At 33.4% G+C, this 20,316-nt stretch overlaps 2 protein-coding genes and 1 pseudogene across 2 annotated transcripts; 1 reads left to right on the forward strand and 2 right to left on the reverse strand.

The window, feature by feature from the left end:
• Positions 1-2,167: 2,167 nt before the first annotated feature.
• On the reverse strand, positions 2,168-2,626 carry LOC129910383 (uncharacterized). The gene has a single exon (XM_055987747.1). The coding sequence runs from the start codon at positions 2,624-2,626 to the stop codon at positions 2,168-2,170; it is 459 nt and encodes a 152-aa protein (XP_055843722.1).
• A 12,305-nt stretch (positions 2,627-14,931) lies between these two features.
• On the forward strand, positions 14,932-17,011 carry LOC129910394 (putative nuclease HARBI1; annotated as a pseudogene).
• Positions 17,012-17,907: 896 nt separating this feature from the next.
• On the reverse strand, positions 17,908-19,713 carry LOC129905518 (uncharacterized). The gene is made up of 4 exons (XM_055980988.1): positions 19,491-19,713; positions 19,189-19,395; positions 19,019-19,117; positions 17,908-18,954 (listed from the first exon to the last, which is right to left on the reverse strand). Exons 1-4 carry the CDS (start codon positions 19,527-19,529, stop codon positions 18,763-18,765), a joined length of 537 nt encoding a protein of 178 aa, XP_055836963.1. The 5' UTR covers positions 19,530-19,713; the 3' UTR covers positions 17,908-18,762.
• Positions 19,714-20,316: the final 603 nt, after the last annotated feature.

Consider the following 20,316-nt stretch of genomic DNA (forward strand, 5'->3'; position numbering starts at 1 on the left):
TCCGACCAAGGAAGGAACTTCGAATCTAAGATTTTTCAAGAGGTTTGCTCACTCCTTGGCATCAAGAAGACGCGAACAACACCGCTTCATCCACAATCTGATGGGATGGTTGAGCGATTTAACAGGACACTTAAAGAACACCTGTCAAAAGTAGTCAACGATAATCAACGAGACTGGGATCGACATATTCCATTATTCTTGATGGCTTATAGAAGTGCAACACATAGTTCCACTGGACATACACCATCGGAAGTCCTTTTTGGTTCTACAATACGGCTGCCAAGTGAGATAAAATTCGGATGTGTTCCAAATGAGCCACAGGAAATAGATGAGTATGTTGATAACCTGAAAGAAACACTGGCTGACATTCACCAACGGACAAGGACAAATATAAAAGCGTCTAGTGACAGGATGAAAACAAGATATGACGCGCGAGCGACAGCAACAGGGTTTCAAGAAGGAGAACTTGTGTGGTTTTACAATCCCCACCGACAAAAGGGACTATCACCAAAGCTACAACAAAACTGGGAAGGCCCTTACACAGTAATAACCAGAATCAACGACGTGGTTTACCGTATACAGAGAGGGGTAAGAGGCAAATTAAAGGTAGTTCATTGTGACCGTTTACATCGTTATAATGGTGAAAGTAGCAATGGAGTTGTTCGGGACGAACAATCCTAAGAGGGGGGCAATGTAACGATGAATTACCGAACTACTTTTAAGATAAAAGTCTGAACACACTACCTGCTACAGTAAAGGTAGAAATGTGAACGGACCTTTAGTAATTAAGAAACTACCCTCTGAACGCATCCAAAGAAATTCCCTCGACTGCTGAATATCCCAAAATATCCCACTGGACTGGAAGTATGAAGCGCCCCCTCTTGGAAAGGAAGCTTCGAGAAGCAAAGACGAGAACCTTCGAAGACATTCTCGAATTCCGAATTTCAGGTATAAAAGGGCAGCGTGGACACCGACCGGAGACAGTTTAATCTTGAATGTGAAAGAGTACAGTACAAAGTGAAATAAAGTGTTGGAAATTGTTAGTAGTAAATAAAGTGATTGAAAAGTGTGTTTGTTTGAGCGAATAATAAAAGTAAATTGATTTGAAATAAAGTGTGTTCTTATTTGAACGGAAAGATAAGTGGAAGTTAAAATAAACGAAATAAGTTTTATTGTGAACCCGGAATAAAACATTACAATACGTTTAAATATTTATTGTTTTTCTGAGTTTTTGTTTGAAAATTAATTTTTATATTCAAATACACTTTTAAATTTTTGCTAACCAGGCTGACGGCGACATTCTTACAAAAAATGAGTTATGGGTATCGTTGGATTCGTATTTTCAAGCGCTATCGAATGAGCGTACTGGCATATGTACCCTATAAAGCGTAAAACGCAAATTATAGTTCTATCAACCAAAATATAGATATTTTAAGAATTATAAGGTTCTATGTAGCAAAATTGGCTGATAGAACTTTGTTATTCTCATTTTAGTCAGTACCCACAATCTTATTGACATAGAACTTTGTGTTTCTTATTTTTGTACATAGAACCTTCTAATTGTTATCAAATTATCGAAAACAAATTTCTATGGGAGCGTTCTATGTTGTTGGGTAAATCGTAATTTTTAATAATTAAATTATATTGAGATTCAATGCTTCGGCTTCCAAATAAAAGATTTCAAGGATTCCAAGAAAAAGTTTTTCCAACAAGAAAAATATATTTGATTTAATAAAAACGATGTTTTTGTTACAGAGTGTTTAGATTCAGAATGAAAAATAATTTAAATGAAAATTGAAAGCTAATAACAAACAAAAAATCGATTGCTACAATTTCAATACCCTCTTTCAATCGAACATTATCTTATTAAGCTAATCAATTTTCTTTACTTCAATTTGAGTTTTGTTCGTAGTTCCAAAAAGTGTGTAGGATCCATTGCTTTTGTAAAAATGTCTGCTAGTTGTTCTTTCGTCCCAATAGCTTCAATTTTTATAATTTCCTTTGCAATGTTGTCTCTTATAAAATGATATTTTATGTCTATGAGCTTGGCTCGTTTACTTTCCATGTTATGAGCCATACCAATGCATCCTCTGTTATCTTCAAATATGGTAATGGCTTCGTCTTTATTTTCTTTTAAGTCCTGCATTATACCTTTTAACCATATAGCTTATGCAGCAGCAGAACTCAAAGCAACGTACTCGGCTTCGCTCGATGAAATAGCAACGGTGGTTTGCTTCTTACTGCACCAGGATACAGAACTTCCATAAACTTGGAAAACATAACCACTTACTGACTTTCTATCCACAATGTCAGAAGCCCAATCCGCATCTGCATATCCAATCACTGGTGGGTCTTGAGTACTATTAAAGTTTAATTTTAAAGACTTAGTTCCTTGTAAGTATCGTACGATTCTTTTAAGATGCTGCCAATGCACTTCGGATGGATTCTGTTGATACCTCCCCATGAAACTTACAGCATAACATATATCCGGTCTTGAACATAGCATAATATACATAATACTTCCAAGAAGTTCACGATATGGTTTGTGAAGCTCTTGACCAGTGATATTCGCTTCAAGCTGCAAACCTTTTTCCATAGGGGTTTTAACAGGATTACAGTCCAACATTCTGAATTTTTTAAGAAGTTTTTCAATACTTGCTTCTTGCGATATTTGTAATCATCCCTCAAGAAAATCTATCTTCATTCCCAGAAAGAATTTTAAAGGGCCACAATCTGACATTTCAAATCTCGAAGAGAGAGCATCCTTCAAGTTTTTAATCGATGATATCTTATTACCAGCAATTAATAGGTCATCAACATAGATTATCAGAATCAATACGTCTTCTTTTTTGTTAGTGAATTTTGTGTACAAACAATAATCATGGTTTGACCGAATGAATCCAAGTGACAGTAAATATTCATTTAGCTTATGGTTCCAGCAGCGAGGAGATTGCTTCAAACCATAAATAGATTTTAGCAGCTTGCATGCTTTCCCCTCTCTGGCTTGTAAGCCTTCTGGAATCGCCATATACAGTTCTTCTTTAAGATCACCATGTAGAAACGCTGTTTTTATATCCAGTTGATGAAAGTGGTATTTTCTGTAAACACCAACCGCCAATAAAGTACGTATTGTCGTCAATTTCGCAACTGGTGCATACGTCTCTGAGTAGTCTATACCGAACTTCTGAAGATAGCCTTTTACAACCTATCGTGCCTTGTATTTGGTTTGATTGCCATCTGCATCTTCTTTGATTGTAAATACCCATTTCGATTGTAGAAGTTTGAAATTCGAAGGTGTATCTTCAACCCTCCAAACGGTATTTTCCTTCATAGAATTTAATTCATCATCTACAGCTTTCTTCCAAAGATCTGAATCGGTTCGACTTAAAGCTTCTTTATAGCTTTGAGGTAAATCTAAGGAAAAAGAATCAACAGCGGCAGAATTTGCGCTCCCTCTCACTGCGCCTCACAGTCTCCTTTAGGGAATTGTTAATTGTTTGTGAAGGGAGCGCATTGACACCTTCATCATGATCTGGATTTACTTGATTGACTTCTTCTCTGACATGATCGGTTGCTTCATTTGGTTCAATTTGGGGCTCAGATACATCAGCCACAGCCACAGTCACATCTTCAAATTCGTATTGGGGCTCAGGTGTATTAGCCACAGCAACATCTTCAAACTCATATTCCCCCTCTTGCATGTGGCTCCATTGCATAACCATTTGTTTTTGAGTTGGTTTATCTTTTTCTCTTATGTTTTTGAACGGGAAACTGGATTCTTCAAATTTATCATCTCGGCAGGTTTTTATTTTTCGAGATTCTATATACCAAAGTTTATACCCATTTGGAGCGTAACCGACCATAACAGCTATTTTGCTTTTTGGTTCAAGTTTTTTTCGGTGTTGATTAGGAACCCAGGCATACGCTTTACAACCAAACACCCTTAACTTTTTCAAATTTGGCTTGAATCCATACCATAATTCAGCTGGTGTTGTAGAATTATCCAAGCAACTGGTTGGGCTTCGATTGATTGTGTATACTGCAGCAAGTGCAGCTTCGTTCCACATCTCCTTTGGAATGCCTGATTGAATTAACAAAACTCTTATAGTTTCTGTAAGAGTTCTGTTAAATCTCTCAGCAACCCCATTTTGTTTTGGTGAATATGCAACAGTAGACTCAACTTGAATACCTTTCTCTTTGTACCAACAATGCTGCTCTTTTGATAGGTATTCCCGTCCTTGATCTATTGTTAATCTTGATATAGCAGAACCAAACATATAGCAGTAGATAAAGCTTCATACTCCTTAAAAACTTGAAACACATCAGACTTCTTTTTGATTATAAAAACCATAGCAAAATGACTAAAATCATCGATGAAGGAAACAAAGTACTTTAAACCATCCCATGCAACTGGATTAAACGGTCCACAGACATCCGAATGAATTCTTTCAAGAGCTCGCCTGGCTCTGTTGCGTGTTCCATTAAAAGGTTCCCGTACTTGCTTGCCTTCAACACACACATCGCAAAAATCAATTTTTGATTTCTGTATTTTGTTCGGAATCAAGTTTTGTTTCACAAGGATCTCTGTTCTTTGTTGACTTATATGGCCAAGACGCTGATGCCATAGAATAGCTTCATCCTTTTCACATATGTTGATTGTTGGTTTTCTAACGAACACTTCAAGTTCATATAAGCTTCCACGTAAATTGGCCGTTGCTATAATTTCTTTATCTCTTAAAATTAAAGCCTTATTCCCACAAAATTTAACTTCTGCTCTTGCATTTGTTAGCTTACTGACGGATAGCAAATTGTCTCTCAATTCAGGTATGAACAGCACGTTCTTTATTGTGAGCTCAGTTTCCGTGCTGCTTAGTCCATTGATTATTCCAATTTCTTTTGCTAACAGTGACTGTTTATCTTTGGCAACATTTATTTCGATTGGATATTTCAACTGATTCATACTAGAGAAGTACCATTTTTCGTTGGCAAGGTGATCGCTAGCTCCTGAATCAAGCTTGAAAATAATTCTCTCGTTGTTGTTACTGCTAGTTAAATTTCTGTCGGCCATGAAGCAAAAACCTTTGCTTTTAACGTTTTGAGCTTCTTTTGAATAACAATCTTTTGCTTGATGTCCAAATTTATTGCACTTAAAGCATTTTCCAAGAAATTTTTTCTTTTTGTGACCTTTCTCTTTACTCGAAAATGCTGTAGTTTCTTTTACATCTTCTTCTTCCTGGCGTTCTATAAGTTTAAGTTCTTCACTCTTCAACCTCTCTTTTACAATGGAAAATGTAAGTTTTCCATCATCCAAATTTTGAGGAGCTGTTACCAATGGGTCAAATTTTTCAGGTAACGATAGGAATAATTGAGTGAGAACATCGTTCTCCTCCATTTTGCACCCAGACAGTTTGAGCTGGCGAACCAGGTTTTCAAATGTTAGCAAATGGGAAGCCACTGAATCTTCCCTTTACATACCCAACTTCGTCAGTTGCTTTCGCAACAACAATTGGTTCACAATTGATGTCTTTGCAAATGCTGACTTCAGACTTAGCCACATCAGTTTAGCGGATTCATTATCTCTTACATAGCTCAAGTAATCTGAGTGAATAAAATTAACTAAATAGTTCTTAGCTAATTTATCCCTCTTCAGAAATTCTGCTCTTGGAGCTGCTTCTGTTGGGGGATCGTCGGTTAGAACATCCCATAGATTCTTGGATTCCAAATGAATTTTCACTCGGAACTGCCAATCGTCATATCCCAAGCCGGTAAACTGTGGGATACCATGCATAAAATCCTTATTATCGCCCATAACCTATTGAGATTCAATGCTTCGGCTTCCAAATAAAAGATTTCAAGGATTCCAAGAAAAAGTTTTTCCAACAAGAAAAATATATTTGATTTAATAAAAACGATGTTTTTGTTACAGAGTTTAGATTCAGAATGAAAAATAATTTAAATGAAAATTGAAAGCTAATAACAAACAAAAAATCGATTGCTACAATTTCAATAAATTAATATCATTTTTTTAATGTTAAACAACTCCAATTTACACAGAGCCTTACCGAGATGTTTTTCAAGACTCTGAGCTCGAAAAATCTTTAAGCTATTGGAGTTATATTATTTTAAAACTAAATTCAAATATGATTAAGATTATAGCTTTTTCTTTTTTAATTTAAAGAATATAAATAATTTTATCCATAAAGTACCTAAAAATACTGCACTAGGTAGGGGAAGGTGGCCTAAAATGGCCCCCCTAAGGAAAATGTCCTATATCTCGAAAAACAGTAGCATTCAAACTTAAATGCTATATACTTTTCAAAGTTTAATATATTACTCTCACATTTTTTTCATTTGCGAGTTGAAAAAGTTCCAAAAAGAATTTAATTTTTTTAATTTTCAAGACGTCTACAAATTTCACTGATCAAATTTACCCGGGTAAAATGGCACACTGTCCAAACATACGTGATTTTAAATGCAAAATTGAGTCAAACGGGCTTCTTTTCCATTTTCTTGGAACAAGTGGTGCTTAATCCCCCCAGATCTTTCATCGAGTCATTCAAAACCCAGTTCATGTTGGTTGCTCGTCTCGTCTTTGTGGTTTTTGCAACTTTGAGTGTTTTGGATGCTTTTTTCCAGGTTTTTGACAGAATCAAGGGCTTTCCTCAGTCCAGGACTTCCTCTCTGTGCATCGTTCATAAATAGCAACTATTTTTACTTTAAAAAAATGAAAATGTGAACAAAAATTTAAAATGACATGTGAAATAGGTATGCCATTTTACCCGAGCACTAAGTATGCCATTTTGCCCATTTTGAGTTTTTTCAATTTAATTTTTATACCAAAAAATTTAAAATCGTTTTAAACCAACTTATTTCAGTACATTATTAAGAAATACTTCATGCGTACACACAATAACTTCTTTTTCGAAAATACAATGTTTTTTATACTTTTCTTTTGCAAAAAAAATTTCACAAAATTTTAAAGAGTGTACTTTTTGATGTGGATAGAGACTGTTTGACCTGTCAAATTTCAAATAATGGCTTGAAGTTCCTGAAATTTCGTATATGTTGGTTTTGCCAGATAAAATAAAGAATCGCGTTCATAAAACTTTCTAATTATTTTCGATTCTACGATTTCTAGCAAGGGGGCCATTTTACCTTGGGGTGCCATTTTAGGCCACTTTCCCCTACTGCATATACATATTACGCAAATACTACAATATGTTTTTTTTTACCTTAAACTATGTTAAAATCAAGTTTTTAATTGATATTCATTTAAAACCCGATTTCTGCTGCTTTTATAATAGTTTTATATAGCTTTATAAGCAATCTCCATACTCCATATGCTTACTTAACAGGCTGCCTCCACAGGAGATAATTTTTGTCATGTTGAACAAGAAATGTCTTGTGGAGGCTCTCCATTTCTTGTTATGATTCAGTGTTAAACAATCGTGTCTTCGATTTAGTTTGAACACGAATGTCTAACATTGAATTTGACAGATGTGTTTTTTTTCTTTTGGAAGGGTAGTTATTTCATTATTTTTTGTCCTCTCATGAGCAAGTTGTCTCCGTAGTAGCAGACGACAAAAATATATGTTTGTTTTGCTAATTTTTGTATGTTTTATGTTGAATTGAATTAGATTTAATGAAATGGTATATATACTTTTATTTAACAGGTATTATAATTGATTTTGTAAAATAAAGCTTGTTTATTTTCTAGAAGGAAAGAAAAAAACAAACCAAGCAATAGGTACATGCATAGTTTGTCGATGAGTGCATGTGTAAAAAATTTAACAAACAGAAGTATTCATATAAAATTGACTGCATATAAAATAAATTTTGTCCGCAAAAAATCATACATCATCCTCTGGTGAACGAGGCATATGAAATGAAATGTCCGAACAAAATTTGCCCAGCCAAGAAAATGAAAATTTTTATGTTGTAGACAGCGTTGCCAACCCATTCAGTCAAAATTATGCCTCACTTGAAAAAAAATTATGCCTTTTCAAATAAATTATGCCTCAATTTAAATTTCTTAGTTTATGCTTAAAAATTATATACAAAAAGTACACAAGTACACAAAACGAAATGTTTATTTAATCAATTTATACAGCTGTGTTCAAAATAATAGTAGTGCCTGCAACAAAATAACATTTTTTATATTTACGGTGCTTCTATGGTTAAAAATTTAATTTCTTTGATGCCAAAGTTTGTAACGGTCAATTACTAAGAAATGTATCGTAGTTTTAAAATGAAAAAGAAGGTGACAAATAGTTTTTCATTGACCTTTGGTTGTTCTTTCTAATTTGACCTGTTCAAAATAATAGTAGTTAAAGTTATTTTTGAAGAATTTAAAAGCGGTTTATAACTTAGAATATTTATTTTTGGTTTAAAAGTAAGTACTCATATAATTTGAACAATTTTTCAACAAAAAACGATTTGTTTCGGTTTTAATCTATTTAAAGTTCGAAGAGCAAAACACTGTAGTTCGGATAACGGAAACTTATACGAAAGCTGCTTGAAGAAGGGAAAATCTACTTGGAAATTCAAGTTTATATTAGGATGCTTCTCTACAATGGTAGCTAATGCAATAAAGTCAACGAAAGACCCGAAACGCGCGGTAGAAAAAGAAAAAAGACCGCCGTAGATGACAGGCGTATTGTCCAGACGAGCAAAGTTGAGCCTTCTACATCGTTGTTTCACATCCAGAAGGCTTTAAGCCTGGATTGGAGTGCAGTGAACATTCGGAGGCGACTGTTGGAGACTAATTTGTACGCTTGAAGTCCACGAAAAGTTCCGCAAAGCATGTTAGAAAGCGTATCCAGTTTGTAAAAAACCACATAAACTGGCCAGCGAAGTTATGGCGTAACATATTGTTTACTGATGAGAGCAAATTTGTCCTCTTTGGTGGTACTGGATCTCCACAATACGTCCGACGTCCACCCAATACGGAATATGTTCCAAAGTATACGACGAAAACAGTTAAACATGGAGGGTCGAAAATTTTAGTATTTTAACATATTTCTTAGTTAAGAACGGAACTTTTCGTGGACTTCAAGCGTACAAATTTATCTCCAACAGTCGCCTCCGAATGTTTACTGCACTGCAATCCAGGCTTAAAGCCTTCTGGATTTGAAACGACGATGCAGAAGGCTCAACTTTGCTCATCTGGACAATACGCCTGTCATCTAAGACGGTCTTTTTTCTTTTTCTACCGCGCGTTTCGGGTCTTTCGTTAAGTTTATTGCATTGGCTACCATTGTAGGGGAGCATCCTATTATAACCTTGAATTTCCAAGTAGATTTTCCCTTCTTCAAGCAGCTTTCGTATAAGTTTCCGTTATCCGAACTACAGTGTTTTGCTCTTCGAACTTTAAATAGATTAAAACCGAAACAAATCGTTTTTTGGTGAAAAATTGTTCAAATTATATGAGTACTTACTTTTAAACCAAAAATAAATATTCTAAGTTATAAACCGCTTTTAAATTCTTCAAAAATAACTTTAACTACTATTATTTTGAACAGGTCAAATTAGAAAGAACAACCAAAGGTCAATGAAAAACTATTTGTCACCTTCTTTTTCATTTTAAAACTACGATACATTTCTTAGTAATTGACCGTTACTAACTTTGGCATCAAAGAAATTAAATTTTTAACCATAGAAGCACCGTAAATATAAAAAATGTTATTTTGTTGCTGGCACTACTATTATTTTGAACACAACTGTACATTAAGGGCCAATTTTTCAATAGTCAGATAAACCTCAGATAGAGATTATTCCTAGGAATAAAATTTTTTATATTGAAATTTATTCTTCTGATAGTATTACTGACGATTGAAAAGGCAACTTATTTGTCACGTAACGGAAACTTTTTTTCTTCGAAAAGAATATTTCAAGACATTGCTTCATATAATTGGAAGAAATTAGCGGCCAATTTTTTTCACCAATAAAAAATATTAGCCTATTTGCAAGCGTTTTAGACCTTTTTACAGCAACAAAATTAGATTCTTTTCTAGTAAAAGTGATTAGTGTGAACAAAATTCTTCGAAAAATTAAACACTACCAAGAGCTAAATGGTAAAAACAAATTGTGTATATAAAATTTCGAACAACTTTTATTTAAAAGATATAGAAAATATAAGTTTTTAGTCTTTTTATCAAAATATTTAAAAAATTATAAGAAAGTTTTAAAATATAAATCAAGAGTAGAAAGAAAAAAATTATGCCTTTTTGGCAAAAAATAAGCCTCAATGCCTTAGCTAATAAAATTATGCCTAAAAGGCATAATTATGCCTCAGTTGGCATCGCTGGTTGTAGATGTTACACATTGAGTTCAGCGTTACCGCTAAGCGACTTTAGTCGCTATTAGCGACCTTTTTGAAGCCTTAGCGACCAAGCGACGACTTTTTATTCAAAGCGACCTTTTCACCAATTTCATTATAGCGACTTTTTTTTCTTAAAAAATTGTATTTCTTTTTTACCTCTCAACATTTAGAGCTTAAATTTTTTTTTAGTTCTGAACGTATTCTGAGCTTGTTCAGAGCGCGATCGATGGACTGAGAATAAGTTAATTTATTCTGAGTCCATCAATCGCGCTCTGAGCAGACCGAGTTGAATGCTGAATAAGCATTTAGCAATAGAAATTCGAAAAAAAAATTCAAACAAATAAAATAATGGTGCAAGAGTGCAGTAGTCGTTCTAGTTTTTTTTATTTTAATTTAAAAAAATAGATTTAATGGCGAGAAGATAAAAAAGATTGATATTTTTGCTTTTTTTGATGAAAACTGATTGGGTTCAAAAAATTCTAGCTCTTTTTGTAGATGTCGTGCAGACATGGTTGATATGAATATTTTCAGCGGAAACAATAGGCTTTCAGATGGTATAAAATGTATATGACAAAAATGGATATTTTACCTTTAACGCATTGTAAAAATTTAAGTATGGCTTTATTCTTTAGAAAAAATATTAAACTTTTTAATGGCGTAATTTTTTTGTAAGTTTTTTATAAAAAAAATTGATATAATGAGAAAAGAAAGAAAAGGTATTTGATTTAGCTTTTTCTTCTAAATTATGATAGGATTCAAAAAGTTATTCCGTTTTTCCACAAATCATTCAATTATACATGTATATGTTAGGTCTTAATCTTTAGTTTAAGTACTTTACTATAAGATTTCTTATATCTTATAATTTATTTTACAAGAAAGTTGGCAAATAAATAATTTTTAGATAATTTTTTTAACAACAGCACACGACCTGTTTTCTTATGACGTTATCACCTAAAATCATCGTCCGTAAACCGGCTTTACAGACAACCACTTTTGAGTTTCTAATTTTGTTATTTTTTTGTTTTTAATAAAAACTTTGTTTCAAGAAAACTTGTGTTTATTTTTCTATGTAAAAACATATGAAAACGGTTTAGCGACCTTTTTTTCATATAGCGACTTTTTCGACAAAAAAGCGACTTTTTTTTCAATTTTTTAGATTAGCGACCTTTTTTTCTGAAAGCGACTTTTTTAGCGACCTTCCAAAAATGTTCAACGGTAACGCTGATTGAGTTATGTCGAATTCCTTTCAATGCAAAAATCGAATTTCCGGCGATCTTGAAGCGAATTTTTTCTGAAAATCATGTTCCATAGAAAAAAAATTCGCTTCAAACGAAGCAGAATTCGAATTTTGTTTTTTTGAGAGATTTACACGGATTTCAACACACACTTGGAACATTTGACATTTCTCAAACGTCAAGCTGAAAGATTTCTTCGTGCTGTTTGTTTATTTGAGAACTCCAACTTCAAATAAAGAGTAAATTATAATCGTATATCGTATTTTTATTGCGGAAAAATATGAAATAAGTTTAAAAAAAACAATGTGCAGTCAAAATATATTTTTTCCTAGCATACTTCTTGTGAAAAAGTCAAATTACTGTGACTTTTCTCCCCGTGATTGTCTTCAGGAATTTCTTCCTCTGTAAAACCATAGCATACGGCCTAAATAATTAACCTTCTACTTCATCTTCACTCAGATCTTAACAATATCTTCAATTTCTTATTGATTTTGATTAAATTAAATTTATATTACCGAAGAAAATAAACAAAATTATTGATCAAAGGAATCTCTGGTTTTATTTTGCTGGAATTGTTTTGATTTCAGCTTGACGTTCGTGTAAAAATTGTTGTCAAATGACACGCACACAATCACAAAAAAAATTCGGTCTGTTTTCATGTTCCTTTTTAACACCAAAAATTCGATTTTTTTGAAGCGATTCAAAAAATTGAAGGGAATTCGACATTAGAGAAAAATATCTCCTGTGGAGGCGGCCACAACCACCGAAGTTTGAACTACAGTAAAACCCGGATAAGTGCCTCTCGCTTAAGTGCCTAACCCGCATAAGTACCTTTGTTTTTTTAGAACCAACATTTTAAGGATTTTTTCACATAAAATTCATCTTTTAAGTACCTTTCGCTTAACTGCCCTCCCCGCTTAATTGCTTGGCTTTTCAAATACTTATAATTGAATTTATGTATTTGCAAAAAATTCTTTTAAGTACACATTTGAAATAAGTTTGAACAGTGAGAAAAAATTCGTTTCCTTAACCGCTTTAAAGTTCTAAAATTCTACTATAGATAGAAATTAACTAGTTAGCTATTTTAAACTTTTGTTTTGTGAAGATTATGTTTTCAGTAATCAAACATGTTTTTTTTATTATTAAATAAATATAGAGATAACTGCCTATGAGCACTTAAGCGGGTTCTTGTAAGTACCTTACCCGCTTTAGTGCCTATCAAAATGGGGCATTTAAGGTGAGGTACTTATCCGGGTTTTACTGTACTTCAATTGGCTTATAGAACTTTGTGAAAAAAATTAAAATTGTAATTTAAAGAAAACCTCTTCATAAATAAACAAATTAATCATTGTTTAATTATATTTTATCAATTATCAATCGTTTGCCATCATTCAAACTTTAATTAATAGTCATTTAGTACAAAATCCGAGCATCAAAAACCTAAAAGTTGAATAACTAAAATAAGGGTCGGGTGCACATAGAACCCTGTAATTCTGGGCCGATGTTTTGTCGTTCCTAAACTGCAAAATAGAACAGATGAACATCGTTCCTAAACTCGTTTTGAAGTGTCAAATAGTTACAAATCGTAACTATTTCCAACTCACCTCCATGATGTGAGTTGAACCCTCATGAGATTGTTGATGTGTCAAAGTGTATGTTTTGTTTACAAAACAAACTCAAAGATTTTTTTTCTTTTGGAAATAAGCGGAAAAAATGAAAACAAAAATAAGAGAGTCTTGTAATTTTTTTTATGAAAGGGAATTTATTTTGAATAAAAAACATAATTTTTTGTTATAATAATGGAAATAAAAGTATTCTTAAAAGAAATTTAGCTGGTGGTTTGACAGTTTAACAATTTCTAACAATAATGGCCATATTATTCACTCTGGATTTATTTTGGATTAAAGTTAATTTTAAATCCAATCAATTAAATCTGAATTTAATAAATCCAAGGATTTAATTTTTTGTTCATATTATTCACTCAAAAAACATTATGTGATTATTCAAAAAATTTTGCATAATTTGCATTTATCTTTATTTTTCCTTTTCAAAATGCTTGAAAAAACAATTGAACGCTGTGAAAATTAATTTTACATCTGGATTTAAAAAATTAAACAGACCTTCAGAGAGCAGTTTAAATTTATTTGGATTTATCGAGATTCGATTTAAAAAATTGGATTTAAGATTGGATTTAAGCAGTGAGTATTATAGATTTGGATTTATTTTTGACATTTGACAGTTCTTTAAATCCAGATGTATTTTTAAACTTGTGAATAATATGGCTGTAAGCGTGTTTTTTCCAATACTCAGTAGCTACTCATTTTTCATTTTATACTCAAAACAATAATAACAGGGCTATTCTGGGCAACCTCACTGATGTCTCACAAGTCACAATATACCTCATAACTCGAGTTAAACTCGATTTTTTTTTTCACTTCAGATTCTTTGATGTAGTAAGCTTAGAACAAGCTTTTAACTACAATCAGAGGCTCATCATAAGTGCATGTTAGTGGTTAGTAGACAAAAAATACAACCTCCCACATACACAATATAAAACAAAATAATTACGAACAAATTTACAAGTTGTAAAATTATAAGTACAAAAAATCCAACATGTATAATTTATTTAAAACATTGATTAACAGTCACGATTGTGGAGCACTGGTTCGAAACAATGTTTTTAAACCCATTTTCGTCAAATTAAAGTCTAAGGATGAATGGTTCAAGTTAAAAAGTTTACTCATGCGACTAAGAGGCTCATTAATACCATAGTTTGTTCTATGAAAGTCGATATGCAAAGGTTCAAATCTTCGTAGGAGGTGAGATCCACCCGGATAATTTATACCAATACAAGCTAATTGATCAAGGGCGTCAATTTGGGAATTAATAAGCTGATGAAGAAAGATTAAATCATTATTTACACGTCTCTGTGCTAAAGTTTGTATCTGAAGAAGTTGAATGCGATGTTCATAAGGTGGCAAGTTGAAAGGGTCGGTCCAAGGAAGACCTTTTAGAGCGAAGCGTACAAAATTGTGTTGAATAGATTCGATTCGGTTTTTATGAACTTCATAAAAAGGACTCCATACTTGAGAAGCGTACTCAAGATGGGGTTGTGACTTTTTCGTATTCTAACGAAAACCTCACAGTCACAAGAACCTCATAAGGTGTGGTGAGTTTGATTTTGTGAGGTTTTTGGAATTCTGGCGTACCCTCACAATTTGTGAGTTTCATAAAAATTGTTAAAATTGTGATCTCCTTCAGATCAGGTCACAAATCACAATTTACTGAAGTTTTCACATTGAGCACCTATTTCCATAAAATATTTTAAGAACAAAGTTAAGTTTTTTTTATTTGTGTTTTAACAACAAAAAAAAAATGGAATTAAATCTTGTTTTGGTGCAGCTTCTTGAAGAACTCTCATCCGAGAGTGAAAAGTAAGATTTTTATAAATGTTGAAATTGTTAAAACAGCTAAATATATTTGTCAGATTGCAACGTCGGCGGCTCTTAAGGACGTTAAGAGACACAAATGATCCATTCGCTCTTCAAGACACTGTTTTTGTACAGTTTTTTCGATTCCCAAAAACTCTATGCTGGGATATCATCCAGGAATTGAAGCCTCATGATAACCAATATCTTTGCCGTTTTTAATACGAGCAAGTTAACTTTACTTTTTTTATTGCTGTTTTATCTTATTAATTTTATATATGTAGTTTCTTTCAATGCTTTATTTCCTAGCACATGGTTCGTACCAAAAGTGTGTTGGAAATAACTATATACCCTCCCTCTCAGCCAAGCCACGGTTTCGAGAAACATCACATTTATGTGTAGACTAGACTTATGTCGAATTCCTTTCAATTTTTTGAATCGCCTCAAAAAAAACGAATTTTTAGTGTTAAAAAGGAACATGAAAACAGACCGAATTCTTTTTGCGATTGTATGTGTGTCATTTGACAACAATTTTTACACGAACGTCAAGCTAAAACCAAAACAATTTCTTCAAAATAAAACCGTGGATTCTTTTGATCAAAATTTTGTTTATTTTCTTCGGTAATATAAATTTATTTTAATCAGAATCATTGCAGTTATTATTAAGATCTGAGTGAAGATGAAGTGGAAGGTTAATTATTTTGGCCGTATGCTGTGGTTTTACAGAGATAAAATTTCTTGAAAACAATCACGACAATAAAAGTCACAAGTATTTGACTTTTTCACAAGAACTATGCCAAGAAAAAATATATTTTTGATCGCACATTGTTTTTTTTTATTTATTTCATATTTTTCCGCAATAAAAATACGATATTCAATTAAAATTTACTCTTTCTTTGAAGTTGGTGTTCTCAAATAAACAAACAAGACGAAGAAAACATTCAGCTTGACGTTTGAATGTTCCAACTGTGTGTGCAAATCCATGTAAATCTCTCAAAAAAGGGATTAAAAAAAATTCGAATTCTGCTTCGTTTGAGGCGAATTTTTTTTCTATGGAACATGATTTTCAGAAAAAAATCGCTTCAAGATCGATTTTTGCATTGAAAGGAATTCGACATTATAGTTAAGATCAAGGACAATGTGATTTGGTTTCCTTTAACAAATGAAGAGTGTGTTGCTAAAAAAATTGGGTATGTTACGGATTAAAATTTTCAGATGAAAAATATTATACCAACAAAGTAGAAATTTAGTTTTTTCAATAAATTTAGCATTAAGAGCCCCCGCAGCCCGCACACTACACACACTACACACTACACACACTTTCTATCGGTCGATAGTTTAGTCGGGTTGGGCTTCTAGTGTGCGCACAGGCAGCCAACTAAACAGTCGGGTCGCTAGGAAACTTTTTAGTTTGAAGGCAATTGTGTAGCAAAACAAACTTTTTTTTCGATCAAACAAACTTTTTCATCGGCCGATACTTCTTAATCGTTGTAGTGTGCGCACTCTCATATATTTTCATTCTGATTAAGAGACCGACTAAACTGTTGGCCGATAGAAAGTTTGTAGTGTGCGGGGGCTCTAAAGGGACAATTGGGGCTATAGATTGCACCCACATTGGATTAGTAACACCAAAATCTACAGCCGATGGAACTTATGCTCAAATGTATATGAACCGAAAGGGTTTTTATAGTGTGAATGTTGAAGCGGTAAGTTTTTTTTATTGAATCTGTTTTACCTCTTATAATATATTTTCCCTCAAATGCTAGATTTGTGATCATGACTTGCGGTTCTTGCATGTGAATGCAAAGTTTCCTGGATCGTGTCATGATTCAGGTATTTGGATGACATCAAACATAAGGGTAAACATGATGCAAAACCATAACTCATCAGAATCTAAATGGATATAAGGAGATGCTGGTTACCCCTTGGAACCGTGGTTATTGACGCCTCTCAATAACCCTACTACACAAAAAGAAACTAAATGCAACACTATAGGATTTGAGGTGGGGACAAGTTTGGGTATGTAAAAAGAACTTAAAAAAAATATTTTTTTTTCTTCGCGGTCGTCATTTGCATGCATTTTGTATGAAAAAATGAACTTTAAAAAATTAATTAAAAATATAAATACACGTTTCCTAACTTTAAAATTGTTATTTTTATTACTTTTAGCCATTAATCTTTCACATAAAATTATTCGCGTATTAAAATTCGTGCGACCCTAAAGGAAAGTTGAGCCAAAAATAATACTAAACTAAAAATAATTATAAAGACGGTGTCATATTAGCATCTAGATAGTTCAAAACTTTATAGTTCAAAACATCAATGAATTTTCTTCAAGTCGATGAAGAAGGCATATCGAATTCATACAAATCCATTTTATAATAAATTTATGATCATAAGAAATTATTATTTAAGATAAATATGTATGAATTTGATAAAAGCGTTCTTCATTGACTTGAAGAATCCATAGATGTTTTGAATGTAACACAGAGTCTCCACTGAGCATACAGCTGCCCAACAACACAACCGCAATCCAATCCACAAACAGAACAATTTTTTTCGCTGGGCAAATTATGTCATGTCGTCTCATTTTATCTTTCGTGTACATGTAAGGTTTTCTCTTAAATGTAGAGGTAAAATGACTCGTATTACTTCTACATTCAAGAAAAAACCTTACACGTACACGAAACGTCAAAATCATGCCCATGATTTGAACAACGCTCATGTCATGTTCAAAAACGAGATTCTTCGACAAGATGTCGGTGTGGGCATGGATTTTTCTGCCTCCATTGGATTTTTTCAAGACATGTTCATGAACAGGGCATCGTTCATGCCCAGTGGAGACTCTGTGTAAAGACTACATAGATCTTCAAATAGAGCCAGTGGGTTAATAATTTTTATTTCGTATTTTGTTATCTATTACCAAAGGATTATTTGAAAATTATGGAACATAGGCGTACTGCCTATTCAAAGGGTGATAACTTACTCGTGGTAGTTTGATTCACAACAACACTAACTAGTTGCTATAAAACTACCGTTTTGTCAATCTGAAGTTAATGAGATTCAGACGAGCGAATTTGGTTTGTTCTGTTCTGCATTTTACACATAAGTAAATGTTGACACACAAGTCCAGCTGCCGACTTTGGGACTTGGAAGTGAAATGAATGCCAACACGAGTCTTGTAAAAGGGAAGCTCCATGGTAGAGATACTTACTTTTTTGCGTTGGTTAGTATGTATCTTTACTAACAGTGTGTCAAAGGTATAACCAACCAGAATTAGAATACACAAAAAACATGTCTGTAGGATAGATTTATATGAAAAAATTGCTTTGTTTCTTGAAGTCGTACAAAATGGTAAATAAGGAAGGAAAAAAAAACAATTGTAAAACAACAACAAGTAAATTAACTGTTTTTATTCACATAGGTAATTATTTATTCATACTTTAAAACTTAAAGTTATAAAAAAAAAACTAAAAATTCTTAAACATTAGGTAATAAAAAACAAAAAAAAACAAAAATTCTACTTAAAATAGAAAATAAAAGTTATTTCACGTAAAAAAAATAATAAATAGGAACTTCAAAATTATTTAATGACTAGCATTTTATTGCTTTGTCTACATTAGGTTATTTCTAATCGCTAGACGAAAATGATTTGCTTTGATTTGCATCGTCCACTTTAGATGCATTATGCTGGGAGATAGAGTCCGCGAGGTAACGGACTGTATCTCCCAGCCCTTTTATCGCCTCAGCCAACGAGTTCTGCACCTTGAAAAATTCTTCAAGCATTGCTGTATCCCGTATATTTTTTTCGTCTATTTTTTTTTATTACCGTTTGCAGCAATGCCTGAGTGCTGTCAATCTTCTTTTTGTTGGGTTGTTGTAAAGGCAGTGTCGGTTGTAAGGGAACTGGGACTGCTTCCGAAGTTAGCGACAGTAGGATTTCTTCCACATCATCGTAGTACCTAAGGTTCTAAAATAATGCATGCAAAATAATTGACAACTCTACATAAAAGAAGAAAAGCTAAGAACTATACCTGTGACTGGCTTAAATTTTCAAAAGAAACTGCATCCGCAGCCGTCGTTTGGGAGCCTGAAGGTACTTCTAGGCACTCCTCTGGCACTCCTCTTTCATACTAAATATACAATACAAATAATGAATGAAAACCCATCTATGTATTAAAAAAATAAAAGTTAAAACTTATACCTGTGAAGAAGCCGGATCATTTGGAAGGCCCAGGGTTGGCAAACCCGGTAACCCATCCACCGCTATCGCTCCGAAGCAGCCCAGTGCCCTCTCCTCAAAGTCACTTAATGTTTTTTCTGTTGGAGGAGGACCGCCTCCTGTTACTCGTCCCTGAATTTTTAGCTTTCTAGCTCGGGACCTTAAGGAATGCTTCCAGTGAGTCAAGGTCTAAAAATAGAAAAATTAAAAGATAAAGTTTGCTACAAGCTCTACGAGACTGATATTCAAATCATTTGATGTTTATACAACAATGGATAACTTACCTCCTTCCATTTCAGAGCAGGTCTTACAGGACCACCCATGCAATTAAGCCCTTCTGCTACTTGATTCCATAAGCCCTTGACCCGGTGGAGGTTTGTGGGGCCGTTTTTGTTAGCAAGAAGTCCCGGATTCTTCTTGGCAAAATCAACAAAAAATTCGAGCTGCTCCCGAGACGCTCTACTTTTTTTTTGACTATCTGAAACACAAAATAATAATTATATGATATTTTTTAACAATCAATTTTAAAAATTTGGAAATTTCTTACCAATATATTCCATTAAATGTAATTCACGTCTGTTTCCTTTTTTGAAATTTTGATTTGTTTTGAAAATCATTTGGGTGGAATCACAATAAGAAACTCCCCTCTTCTGTGGTGAGTTTGCTGTGAGGTTTCTTATGAGGTTTTTCGCAGAATACGAAATTGTGACAACCTCATAAGAAAGCTCACAAAAATAACCTCACAAAAAATTGTGACTTGTGAGCATCACAACTCCAGAATAGCCCTGTAAAAATTACACAAGTAAGTAGGGTAAACTACCCAGTGACCGACACCCTTGCCAGTTACGGTCACCTGGCACAGTTTTTTCGTTTTCTTAAGGTTTTGTTAGGGTGGAGTGTACGGAAACTATTTTCAACGCGTTCAGATTTTCTTTCAGAAAACACAGGCCGTCGGATGGGTGATTACATTATCAAAACAGCATCAGGTCAGACCAAATGGCGGCTGGTCTGTCCGGTTAGTTAATCCCCCTAATGTGAACCCCCCTATTTCTAACAATGACAATGACACATCAAAAATATTTTTTGACATAACAACCATAGTTGTAAAAA

This window comes from Episyrphus balteatus, chromosome 1 (assembly GCF_945859705.1).
Source record: "Episyrphus balteatus chromosome 1, idEpiBalt1.1, whole genome shotgun sequence".
NCBI lineage: Eukaryota > Metazoa > Arthropoda > Insecta > Diptera > Syrphidae > Episyrphus > Episyrphus balteatus.